Source organism: Cynocephalus volans, chromosome 11 (genome assembly GCF_027409185.1).
Source record: "Cynocephalus volans isolate mCynVol1 chromosome 11, mCynVol1.pri, whole genome shotgun sequence".
Taxonomy (NCBI): domain Eukaryota; kingdom Metazoa; phylum Chordata; class Mammalia; order Dermoptera; family Cynocephalidae; genus Cynocephalus; species Cynocephalus volans.
The window spans coordinates 50,287,905-50,301,320 of NC_084470.1; the positions used below are offsets into that span (position 1 = coordinate 50,287,905).

At 41.6% G+C, this 13,416-nt stretch overlaps 1 protein-coding gene across 1 annotated transcript in view; it reads right to left on the minus strand.

Moving 5' to 3' along the window:
* SCN11A (sodium voltage-gated channel alpha subunit 11) overlaps positions 1–13,416 on the minus strand; it is a 110,517-nt gene that overhangs the window by 65,542 nt on the left and 31,559 nt on the right. The window contains exons 11-15 of the mRNA XM_063115299.1: positions 12,685–12,814; positions 11,392–11,630; positions 7,698–7,877; positions 6,552–6,917; positions 4,857–5,288 (exon numbers count right to left, since the gene is read on the minus strand). Coding sequence (XP_062971369.1) covers positions 4,857–5,288; positions 6,552–6,917; positions 7,698–7,877; positions 11,392–11,630; positions 12,685–12,814 — 1,347 coding nt within the window. The remainder of the gene's footprint in view (positions 1–4,856; positions 5,289–6,551; positions 6,918–7,697; positions 7,878–11,391; positions 11,631–12,684; positions 12,815–13,416) is intronic.

Genomic DNA, 13,416 nt, shown 5'->3' on the forward strand with positions numbered 1-13,416 from the left:
ATACCATAACCAAGTAAGGATAATCCAAGTAATGCATAAGGTGTTTTAACATTCAAAATAAATAAGAAAAAACCCTATGATTATCTCAATAGATACAGAAAATTCGCTTCAGAAATTTCAATATATTTTCATGATTTAAAAAAAGCAACTCTCAACAAACTAGGAATAAAAGGAACTCCCTACACTAAAATCTTATTAGTGAAAGATTATGCTCTCTACCAAAGATCAGGAGCAAGGCAAGATAATCTCGCTCTCCACTTCTGTTCAACATTGTACTGTAGGTCCTAGCCAGTGTAATAAAGCAAAATATGTATATATACGGATTGAAAAAAAGAAGTAAAATTGTCTTTATTTACAGGTGAAATAATTGTAGACATGTAAATTCTAAGGAATCTACAAAAAAAAAGCATTTAGAATTAATGTCAGTTTGCCAAGGTTGCAGGATACAAGGTCAATATACAAACATCAATTACATTTCTATATACTAATAATGAACATGTGGAAAATAAAATTTTTAAAAAATACATTTACAATAGTATGAAAAACATTAACTACTTAGGAATATATTTAACCAAATATGTCAGGATGTGTACTCTGAAAACTGCAAAACACTGCTAAAAGAAGTTAAAGTAGATCTAAATAATTATCTGCAAAATAATCTATATACTTAATGCAATCCCAAATAAAATCCCAGCAGTCTTTTTGTGAAAATTTGATAAGCTGATCCTAAAGTGCATAAGAAAATGCAAAGAACCTATGATAGCCAAAACAAATTTGATGAAAAAAAAGTTACACTACTTGCTTTCAAAACTTACTATAAATCTACAGAGATCAAGACAGTGTGGTATGGGTATAAAGATAGATATGTAGACTAATGAAAAAGAATTAATAGTCCAGAAATAGACCTATGGATATACGGCCAATTGATTTTTGACAAAGATAGCAAGCTGATTCAAAAAGACTTTCAATATATATAGTGCAGAATCACTAAATACACACACACACACACACACACACACACACACACACACACACACACACACACACACACACACAGGAAAAAATGCCTCAACTCACACCATATACAAAAATTAAAAGAAAGGGCTTCTGGTCAAGATGGTAGAATAGACAGTCCCCAGCGTCACTCTCTCCCACAAATCAACCAATCTAAAACTATTTAAAAGCAATGACAGCCAAGCTGGGGCTACTAGAGCTGAGGGGAAGAGGAGGAGAGATATATGGAGTTCATGAAGGCAGGAGAAGCCATGATGAGAGAAAGAAAGGATTGCTCCCACCATTTCAAGCCCCAGCCACTTCAAGGATGGAGCTGGTGAGCACACGGAGCAAGAGCTGGCAAAAGCCACAGCTGTGCCTTTGGATGAAGTTGCTTAGAGGTGGCAGGGGCGAAGAGGTTTCTTGTGGACCCATGGAGGAGCAAGGAGCCACAGACAACTGAACTAAGGAGCCACTCAGAGACTGGTGAGTCATTGCAAGGGACTGGTGCATGGTCCATCCCATAGGAAGTGTTTGGAGTGTGGAGGTTGGAGGAGATAGGAGACTGGAGAACATTGGGGCACAGCATGGACAGCTAATCTACCCTCCAGTCAGTACAGGACCACACAGTGGAGACTGGTCAGGAATACAGAACTGCAGGGGGTGCAGTTTGCTGAAAAGACTCAGGCCCAAACCAGAGTTTCCACACAACCCAGGTGTACCAGGCCTCACAAGACCCAGAAGTGCTTACAGGGTTGAAAATTAAATCCTGAGCTGCACAAAAAGCCTTCCCTAGAGAACCTCAGCAGCAAAGCAGCAATTTAGCTAAACCACAGGGTTCAACTACTGGTCCTCCCAGGAAGTTCCCCCACTTTAGAAGTAAGAAAAGACAACAAATTAGTTCCAGTGCAGAGTTTAAGTGGTGGGAATAGCAAACAATCCAACACAGAACTGAAAGAAAAAACAAAATACCCACAGATCTGAGACAAAGTTTGATATTAACCAGTAAAGGTCTAACACCACCAAAGAACACCTACAAAACCCAGAAAGACCAAAAGCCCCTGGGCTCCCAAGCTGGGGGCGGGGTGGGGGGGGAGCTGTGGGCCTCAGCCACACCCTCTCCCCAACAACCGCAACCAGCCCAGCTACAACCACTGAGCTGCTGCAAGAAGCACCCTGGGCTCCTGAACAGGGGTGGTGTGGTGCTGATGGCTTCAGCCACGCCTCCCAGACATCTGCATCAAGCCCAACAACGACTGAGCTGCCACTGGAAGCCCCCTGGTGTCCCCTGCCAGAATGAGGGGAGTACCATGGGCCTCGACCACACCCCGCATTCCTCTTCCTCTTTCCCTGTTTCCCTCCATCTTCCCCTCTCTCCCTCCCCCAACTGCTCCACAACATCTTAGATTGTAAAAATATAATAATATTAATGAATACAATTTTAAAAAAGAAACTAAGAAAAAAAGGCATGTGGGTTATGTACTGGAGGATGTGGGCCACAGTGTTGCCTGCCATAACATGGAAAGCTGAAAGAATACCTCACTATTTGAGCGGTCTGCATTCTAAGGAACTTAGGGTGTGACACACAGATAGTGTGCTACACATCTGTGTTTACAGGTAAACTGAGCAAAACATACGGAGAGTTATTTAAGGACCTGTGGTTGACTCAAACCTTCAGACCATCCAGGTTTTATCAATTAATCAAGTACAACCTTCCAAAAGCTATCTACTACTACACCGTTTTAGAAGCTCCAGAAAAACCTTATTAAGGGAGTTGTGCGTTAGCACTAGGTAACCGTTCTTACTGCAGAAAACTGTTTATTTCCAGATTGGTGGTGTAAAAAAAAAAAAAAACTATCAGTACATCCCCTATGTGACTAATGAAGATGATCTGTCACACTTTGGTGTCAGCTTTGATGTCCCATGAGAATTTGTCATACTCTCTTCTCGAATTCCATATCAGTCATAGGACAAACAAAACTGCCTTTTTGCCATTATATCAGAAGGACAAGAGAAAAATTTGCACTCAACTTGGATGACTCTAAGGTCTTACAACCTGCTATATCTACATGCCAACTTGATCTTCTATAGGTACATTTTCTTTAAACTAAGATTTACTTATTTATACTTTTTCATTTTAATGCATGAACTCCATAAAACTCATAAAATACATTGTAAAACAGTGACTAAATAAACAAACAACTCACCAAAGGGGAAAAAAAATTGAATGGAAATGGATCATGGACTTGAACCTGAATGTTAAACCTATGAAACTCTAAAAGAAAACATATTAGAAAATCTTTGCAACTTTGGGTTATACAAAGATTTCTTAGAATGGAAACAAAACACATGAACCATAGTGGGAATTATGATAAATTACATATTATCAAAGTTAAAATTTTCTGCTCACTGAAGGATACCATTAAAAAAAATAAAAGGCAGGCCGGCCGTGTGGCTCACTCGGGAGAGTGTGGCGCTGGTAGCGCCGAGGCAGCGGGTTCGGATCCTATATAGGGATGGCCAGTGCACTTGCTGGCTGAGCGTGGTGTGGATCACACCAAGCCAAGGGTTGTGATCCCCTTCCCGGTCACAAAATAAATAAATAAATAAACAAACAAACAAATAAATAAATAAAAGGCAAGCCACAGACTAGTAGAAAATATGTACAATATACATGTAAGACAAACAACCTGTATTCAGAATACATAACAATCTCTTACAACTCAATAAGAAGAAAATTCTCTCAATAAAAATGGACAATAGACATTTCACCACTGAAGTATATTAATGACCAAGACATACATGAAAAGGATGTGCAATATAATTATTTATTAATGAAATAAAAATTAAAACCACAGTGAGGTATCACTACAAATCCATTAGTATAAACAAAATTAGAAAGGCTGACAACACCAAACATTGGCAAGGAGTAAATGGAACCCCCATATGTTGCTGGTGAGAATGCAATATGTTACAATCACCAAGGAAAACTCAGGAATATAAAAACAGCCCCTGTTGCATCCAGAACAAAGTTCGTAGTTGTTTATTTAGTGCATCTGTTATCATCTGAATGTTAGTGTCCCTCCAAAATTCATATGTTGAAATTCTAACCCCCAAGGTAATTGAGGTATTAAGTGGAGACTTTTTGGAGGGATGTGACCTCATGAAAGGGATTATTGTCCTTATAAAAGAGGCCAAAGGGAGCCTGTTTGCCCCTTCCACCCTGTGAGGACACAGCAAGAAGGTGCCGCCTATAAATAAGGAAATGGGCCCTCACCAGACCCAATTCTTCTGGCACCTTGATATTGGACTTCCCAGCTTCCAGAACCATGAGAAATGAATTTCTGTTTTTTAGAAGCCAGCCAGTCTATGACATTTTGTTATGTAGCCTGAATGGACTAGGACAGCATCCATCGCCCTTGCACTCCCTCAGCTCCTATCACTGCTCACCCACGAGACTGATCCTTACAGACAGTGGTCCCTGCAGAGACTGCGTGTGTTGCCACCATAGTCTCTTTTTACCATGCTATTCACTTCACTGTCTGCACCCCCTTTTCTTACTTACCAGCCAACCCAAATTTTACACTTCTTTTAGGCTTCAACCAAAGGCATATTCTTCCCCTGTTGCCTCAGCCCATTCTGATCTTGCTCCCCTCTGAACTCTTGACACCTTCCACCTGTGCCACATATGCAGGACTGTGATTAGAACTTGCCCTGGGATGTGCACATGAGCAACAAAGGGCAGCCACCATATTTTGTACCCTTATTATCCCTGCATAGTGCTCAGAACAGGGCAGGCAACCAGTGCCCTGTGGTGACTCCAGCTTTGTATTACCTCTAAATCTACGTGTGAACCTTCATACCTGTCTTTCAGCCTCAGGCTGTGTGGTGGGCTGTGCATTATCTTCACCAGGAAATTCAACATCATCTTCTTCCTCTGCAAGTGGGGCCAACCAAGTCCGATCATGCCTGATGCCCAAGGCCTTCGGTGCAGAGCTTAGTACACCAAACTCTTCCTGGGTCTCTGGGCCCCTTTTCATCTCTGCAACCAGGGGAATGATATCTTTACTCTCTGGAGCAGGGCCTCCTGTCACCTCTTTTTGCTTTGATAAGTCTTGCCTCCTGCACCGCTTGCGACAGATATGCTCAAGAGAGCGCATCACAAAACAAAAACCCCAGTAGAACCGATCCAGGGCTAACTGGACTTTGGTTTTCTTGGCCTGTCCTTCTAAGTTTCCATCTCTCTCCTCGTTGCTGAAGGAATTTAGCAATAATGCAATGAAGAGATTGAGCACCTGGGTATAGGGAGGTAACAAGGAGAATTGACAATTTAACAAAGAAAATGATGCAGTGGGTTTCCAGAACAACCTTTCCCCAAGACTCAAAACAGTCAAATGAGAGTTCTAAGTCCTATGGTTTGCCAAGTTAGTTGATCTATAAAATAAATAAAAAAAGAGAAGATTGAGGAAGGAATAGAAACAATAAGATAAGACAAAAGAAAAATAGAAATTAGAGTGTGCAAACAGCCAAATCCTGTTTATCTACATATATGCAGTATGTATTTGTAGACCCTGGCCAGGGTAAAGCAGAATGGGGGTAACCATGTGGCAAAACTAAGGGTGATCCTTCCTTGGGGATCAGTTGGATCATGAGCTTTGTTTTAGGCTGATTCTTCTCATTATTGCATAATATTTGCAGCTCTTCTGGAGGTCACAGTCATAAAAAGGCCCAGAGGAAGTAAAAGGACCACTTTCTTATATACATGTTTTTAAGAACAAGAAATCTTTCCCAAGTTCCCCCAATGGACGTCTTTTTACATCTTATTGGCCAAATTAAGTCACAAACCCCTATCACAGCCAATCACTGGCAAAGAGAATATTGGAATAATATCCTAATATTCTTCTTATTACTAATGTCTTAGAATAATCATCTGGAATAAAATATATATTAGGGCATCAGTCAACATGAGCACTGTGCGTCAAGGAGGTTTTGTGTCATGTTTATTACACTTCCCTCAAACCAAATTCAAATGGAGATTTTTCATGCTTATTTGGCATTATATTTGGAATGCTACTCTGCCATAAAAAAGAATGAAATACTCCCATTTGCAACAACATGGATGAACCTGGAGAAACTTACATTGAGTGAAACAAGCAAAGTACAGAGGGATAAATACCGCATGTGCTCACTCATATGTGGGAGCTAAGAGAGAAAGGAAGGCAGGAAAGAAAGACCACAGCAGTGCCGTGATCCAACAGAGGGAGGGAACATTCCTAGGGCTACAAATTGGAGTGGAGGGGAGAGGGGGAGGGGGAGGGAGGTTGGGGGATAATTGGGAGAGGACAAAGGGTACAAAAGTAATTCTGGTAATGGATATGCCCCCAGTATGAATCTGGCCCTCATATCATGGGCAGGAGGGGGGACAATCAGCTTTGTATCTCATGAATATTTGTAATAAATAAATAAGTAGAATAACAATTTTCACTAGTGCAGTGTTGTAAAAGAAGCTAATAATGCATTTGAGAGGCATGTATTTTTTTTTTTGAAAAGAAACTCACCACAAGTTTTCCTATCACCACGATCAACACAAAGACAATAACACACAATGATGGGTCAGCTTCTTGCATACATTCCCACATGTTTTCGATCCACTCCCCACAGAGGATGCGGAATACCACCAGGAAGGAGTGGTAGAAATCCTCCATGTGCCAGCGCCGTAAACATGAGACTGTAGGCTCACAAGATTTTTCACTCTTTTGGGAACTGAATTTAGAGCCAAAAAGCTGCATACCAACTACTGAGAAAATAAAGATCACAATGGCCAGGACCACAGTCAGGTTTCCAAGGGCTCCAACAGAATGGCCGATTATCTTAATTAGTGTGTTTAAAGTTGGCCAGGATTTGGCTAACTTGAAAATCCTCAGCTGTAAAAACAGACAACAAACAAAAATGGAAGAAAAGCCAGTGAAGGAAAAACTTCATCTGTTCATCTATAAACCTTGGAAGTTTCCCAGTTTCTCTCTCAGATGTGATTTCTCTGTAATTTTCTATCTATACCTCCCCTGGGCTCTGTCACACTCTTTTGTGTATCATGGTCCTTCTGGCCCAGTCTTGTACCATCCTTGGACTGCAAACTCCTTGAAGACAGTGATTTCCTCATCTTTGTGCCTTCCCTCTTGTCAGTTCATATTAGGTACTCTGCAAAGGTTACCAGAATGCCTCCAAACTGGTGGATAGAGGGCAAAGACTACAGAACAGGAATCTGACTCCTGCAGCAGTGAGAAGGGACCTTGTGAGACAGCACCTGCTGGAAGCACTCATCCCTTTCCTGGGCTCTGTAGTCTTATCCTCACCTCACTTGGTGAGCCCAGATGTGAGGGTGCCTGCCTCAGAGCTCCATGGAAGAAGAGAGCATTGGAGGGGTGATACATAAAGCTAGGAGAATAGTCCTGACACTTGGAGACACAATTTTGGTCATCTTGGTGATTGGGAGAGGTGGGATAGAGGTGTAGCTGACAGAAGACGCCCTGGGACTCCCAAGGCTATTGAAGACCAAGCAAGGCACAAGGAGGAGAGGTGCAAATTTGGTTCTGGGTTTAAAGTCAAATAAATTAAAGTTTAGTCCAAGACAGCCACTGAACTCACTCAAGACTCTTTTCAATTTGGGCAGCTAAGTTATTCAGTAAAATATGAAAGTGCCTTACCACTCTGAAGGAACGCAAGAATGGCAAACTTTGTTTTACAAATTTACTGCTCATCACATCTGCAAAACTCAGAAGAGCAACGATGCTGTCGAAAATGTTCCAGCCTCGGCGAAAGTAGTGGTAGGGATCGAGAGCAATGATTTTTAAGCACATTTCTGCTATAAAAATGCCAGTGAAAACCTGCAGCAGGACAAAGTAGAATGAGACAAGGAAGCTATCTCTCCTTGGACACACCCTTTTAAGAATGGTCTAAGAGAATTACTAAGAGAGTATTCTCATATTCTCACAGTTGACACAATATACCCTAAAGTCCGTGCAATAGAAACATTTACTGCTGTAGCTTGAACCTCGCCACGCCTTTGCCCCTCTCTCCATTCCTCTCCATGGTGCCCAGCTCAATGATACCAAGCTCACAGGCCTCAGGACGGAAAATGAATATTATTTCCCATTCTGTTGAAAATAAAGCAGAACTAGCTTTCTTGGTATATGGCAGGGTGACAGGAAGTATAGACAATTTTTCCTCTGAATTCTCTTTAAAATACCAATAAAAACTCCAAAATGGGGAAGGAGAGAGGATGCACAACTGCTCTGAAAACTAAGGACAAATATCTCCCACAGTTCATAATCCAGGAGGAGTTTACCTAACCACTCAATCTCAACACCTTGACAGAAAAAAAGGGGGGAGGTGGGGCAAACAGAGAATTAGAAAACACTGTCAGGGTCAGAAAAATGTCTTTGAGCAACTCAATATATGGGATAAACCCTAGATTGGTTATAGTTGAAAGAAGGATTAGTGAATCCGAATATAATCCAAAAAAGCACTCAGAATGCAGGGCTCATTATTCCAGAACAAAATATCAAAGAATAAAAAGGAGAGACAAGAGTTACAAAAAGTGTTAAATTGTGTGTTTTCCATGGACAAAAATAGTTTTCTCTTTGTCTTTGATAATTAGATAAACACAGATCTAAGAAATTTGTAAAATGTCGAGTAAGTACTAGCCAAATTAAAAACTATATCCTCTTCCATGCCTTTGGGGAAAATAAAGCAAATCATTTCTTCACAGCAAATAGCACATTCACCCTCTGTGTGTGTGTGTGTGTGTGTGTGTGTCTTTCACATACACAAATAAATATAAATAAAAAACCAAGAGTGTGAAAATAATAAAGTAATATTAAAAGGTTTAAAACCTTAAAAAATGTTGTCAGTTATAAAACTCTCCTCTGCTGTTCTGGGAGAGAAAACTATACATAATAAAATCCCCCTATTAAAAGTAACACATTATCTGTTTTTATAAATAATTCAATAGTTTACGATTTATGAAAAACATGCCTAAAAGGAAATGGCGCAAGTTAAAAATAAAAGGATAGTCAAAGTTAAACCCAAGATAGACAAATAAAAAGAAATCAAAGGTGGCAAAGGGAATCCAAGCTTATCACCGTATTTCCCCTTTAAATGTTGCTGTCTGTCCCTGCTCAAATGCCACAACCAGTACCTAAAAGCAGACAGTGGTGCCTGTCCTCAATAATTGTGGACTGATCCCCACGCCTTTTGACTCACTCTTCCTTCTCTTGTCTCCTTTAGGCTTTGGCTCTACAGCATTCCTAGACACCCTGGGTCTACCGGTTTTGCCAATTCAACAGTGTATCCCCCTGATTCAAGCAATCCCTGAGCCTGGACAGTCCATTTCCTGGTCCAGTACCACAGAACCACACAGACCAGCTTAATTCTGGTCAATCCATCAGAGGTGGGAGGTTTGGATGTATTCCACCATTACCACCCCCGGGGGGGCAACAGATGAGGGGCTTCCACATTTGTATTGCACGTCTAGGGAGGGGGGCACGTGGAATGTAAGCACAAGCTAATTGGACAGTTCTACATGTTTCCTATCAAGTTGTAGGACCTGGAGTGCAGCTGTTGCCTAGTATGCAACTTGGAAAATAACAATGTCCCTGTGGCTCCTTCTGCTTCTGGAGAGAGTGAAGAATGTCACTTAATCAGCCAGCTCCAACTGTAGGATGCAGTTTTAACTCAACACTCAGGGTTCCTAGTCTCTGGGAAATCTGAGATGGGTACTTTTCTCTTTTCCTACATTTGGACCAGCAGATGAGTTGATGGACAGACCACTTTTGCAGTTGGGAAGCCCTGTCCAGGGAGATAACTCTGCGTTCTTTGGGAATTCTCTGGAACTTATCAATAACTCCATTCCACCAGGAGGTGCTAAAAGATGGGGGTTGCTGATAGTTGAGGCATGAACCATACCCCTGCAGATGTACATTCTGCCTCCAACCGAAACAATCCTGTCAGCCCACTTCTGGGATATCTTAGCACGGGATAGTTGAATACATTGGCCCAGAACCCAGAAGATCCTGACCTGTTAGGAGGTACTGACTATGTATTAGGTTTATCACATAGCATAGAATCTAGTCTAACCTATTCACACCCACAAGGCATTTATTCCCAAAGGTAGTATGGGGAAAGGAACCTAAATGCAGACTGCCTGTGAGGAGAACCACCATAGCCTTACACTAGAGTCCCACTGTATCTTGCTCCTCATGGGAGGGATGTGGAACTGAGGGTAACAGGTACCTGTCTCTAGTTCCACACCGTCCTAAACATGATGCATAAAAGCAGCTTTGTGAACCAACTCATGATTCAATAGGTGCAGTGGGTTCTCATCAATGTAAAAAAAATTTTAAAAAAAGAACACATGCAAAAATAAAGCACAAACAAGAAAGATATACAAAAAGAAAAACGACAAAGAAATGAACAAAAATATATGCATACACATATATATACATATTGCCTTGAAATATTCTGCAGTGCTAAAAATGATCATATTTGCTGGTTGGACCATGGGAAGTGAGTTTTTTCTTCTTTCCCTTACATTTTTCCTTATTTTTAAAATTAAAAAAGCATGTATTGCTTTTTAAATTGAAAAATAAAATAGAAAATTAAGAAAAAAGGCTAGATATTATGGTAAGATTTTTAGCCCATTAACCCATTAGTTAATTAAGGAAGAACATCCAGTTCTTTCTGATATTGGGGGACTAATTTTCCCTTGATAAAAATGCCTTCAACAGGAATCATGAATTAAAGTGAAGAGTCCTTGAACACTCTGCTCCCCATCTCAGTTTTTCCAATTTAACTGAAACTAAGTCCACCCAATGAGAAACATATTGAAAGAGGCTCAAGTCCAGAAGCCCACCCCCTCCCCACCCTGAACCCTTCACACACCCCCCTCCCAGGAAAGTGAACTTCCCACAGCTGCCAGGCCCTGGCTCACCTTTCCAGGGAGAATCACACTTAGCAATGACAGTCACATTTTATGACAAATAATGTCATCAGTATCATTGGGGACCATGGTAGTCATTGCCATGGGTCTCTGGGAATGGCTATCATTTTCTTGATTATCCCAAATAGTTAACCTTTTAAGAAGTCTGCTTCTTTCTGGCTTACCATTGGATGACTAAAGAGACACCTTAACATTTTAGAGGGCCAACACAGGGCCCCTGGAAAACTGGTGACATGAACTGGGTAATAATAAAATCATAACAGTCATCTTTTCCCTCTACCCCACTCAAGGAGTCCAAGGACCTAAGTTAGGTTAGGCTACTCACACAATGTTTAAACTTTGAAAAAGTTATAATTCAAAGTCTGAAATATGTTTTATATTTTTAAAAAACCTAAAGTTACCAAATTCCCTGTATTCAACATAGTCTTAAAACCCTCCTCCATATTGTGATGCTCCATGGCCAAGAAGACAGTGTTGATTATGATGCAGATGGTGGTGGCCAGCTCAGTGAAGGGGTCAGTCATCACGGTTCTCAGGGTCTTCTTAATGCACAGCCACTGGGGGCAACAGTCCCACACAAGGTATTTGGATGCCAGGTTTTCCCCGCATGGGAGACAAGGCTCCTGTAATTTTTCTTGTTCTGGAGAAGGAGAATGAAAGAGCAGTTGAGGATTTAGCTCTGGACCAGTCTGGCTGCTCTTTGCCTGAGCACATTCCTCCCTCCCTCTTCCCCAGGGTCTCTTGTGATACAGGATCAGTCCAAAAGGACACTGACTTATATAGCTGGAAAGGTTTTTCTGCCAATCACAGTGCAGAAGAGACAGTTTCGACATACAACTAGCATGTGGTACAAACAAGTACATCAAGTCTTTACACTTTTATGGAATACTCAGGAGCTGAGCTGCACTGTTAGAGATCCACATGTGGAAGTCAACACTGACTTGCTGTGAACCCATGAGAGAGAGAGAGAGAGAGATACAGGCCCAAGCTATGCCATCTCAAGACATACCATGGTAACAGTGTAACAGAGGCTACCAAAGATGAGGGACAGAAGAGATGGTCAGACAGGGGCATCTGTAAGCACTGACACAATGAAAGGCACTCTATCAGCTGGTTAGTTCAGGCCATAAAGCAGGTGAATGCTTAATTTTTCTGGAACCATTTCAGGGACTCATGCAGGCCAGATGAGGTGATTCAATAGGCTCAAAAGTGCTGAGAGACCCCTCCGACCCCACCCTTGTAGGGACTTGATCCTACCCATAAATACCAACCCCTTAGTTGGGACCCGGTCACCTGTGTTAATCTGGTCCATCAGATGGTTCTAGACTGTCTCTACAGGTCTTCGATTGCCCAGGCCAGGTTTCTGACTCTGCTACCTCTTGGAAACTTCCAAGTCTTCTCTTCTTTGGCTGACTATCATTGTCACTCAGCCCTCCTGTGATTGTCTGGACTCATTGTGAGACCCTGTTTGTGCTATTGGTCTAAAGTCCCATCCCAAGTCTAGCCAATTCCCACCAATACCCAAGTGCCAACTTAGTGGCCCACAGGGAAGGCTCACTTCTTTCAAGCCACTTTTCCTACATGCTCCACGGTTCCAAAAAAGCCTCCTTAGCAGAAGGCTTCTGGGGGACTGGGGAGAATGGAAGGACATTATTGAAGTTAGATTCTCCCTTGGACTGGGAGGAAGAACTTACCCTGCATAGTGATGGTGAGGATGCTGACAGCACTCAGCGCCCTCTGCCTTTGGAAGGGGTCTCCATGCTCATCAAAGTGGTCCAGTGACAGATTCTGGGACAGTCGTTTGGTTTGCTTTAGGAGGTGTGGCTGTAAGAGAAGGCATGGTGGACCCTCTAAAGGCAGGGGTTGCCTCTCCTCAAAACTTCACGAACTACTTTGTTTCAATTCCACATGCAATGAAGGTGCATTTTTGACAGGTCGACTCACTTCATCTTCACAGCATGCCAGATGTTCAGTTTTCTTATTTCAAATTTGATAGATAAGAGCAATATGGTTTGGCCATTCATATTTCTTATGTGTGCACATTTCTAGAGTTGTACTGACAGAAATTTTACTTTCTCTGTGCTTGATTCATTGTCAACACAGAGCAAATCAAGTTTCCTGAAACGAGTGAGCAATGGTTCAGGGTATGAAAGCAATAAAATGTCTAATTTGGAAACAATGTTTGCAAGGGGCAGAAGTGGGAGATAAATTTAGGAAGATGGATTGGGGCCAAATAGTGAAGTGCCATGCATGTCTGCCTAAATAGATCTTAAAAGACAGTCAGTAACTAAAAAGAACAATCAAACTAAATATCACAGAATCTGTATACTAAACTTCTCAGGCTGTGCCTGAGGGCTTGTTGACTTTCACCTTATCTATAATTCTAAAGTCACTGGGGATTAAAGGACACAAACCTTCAGAGATCC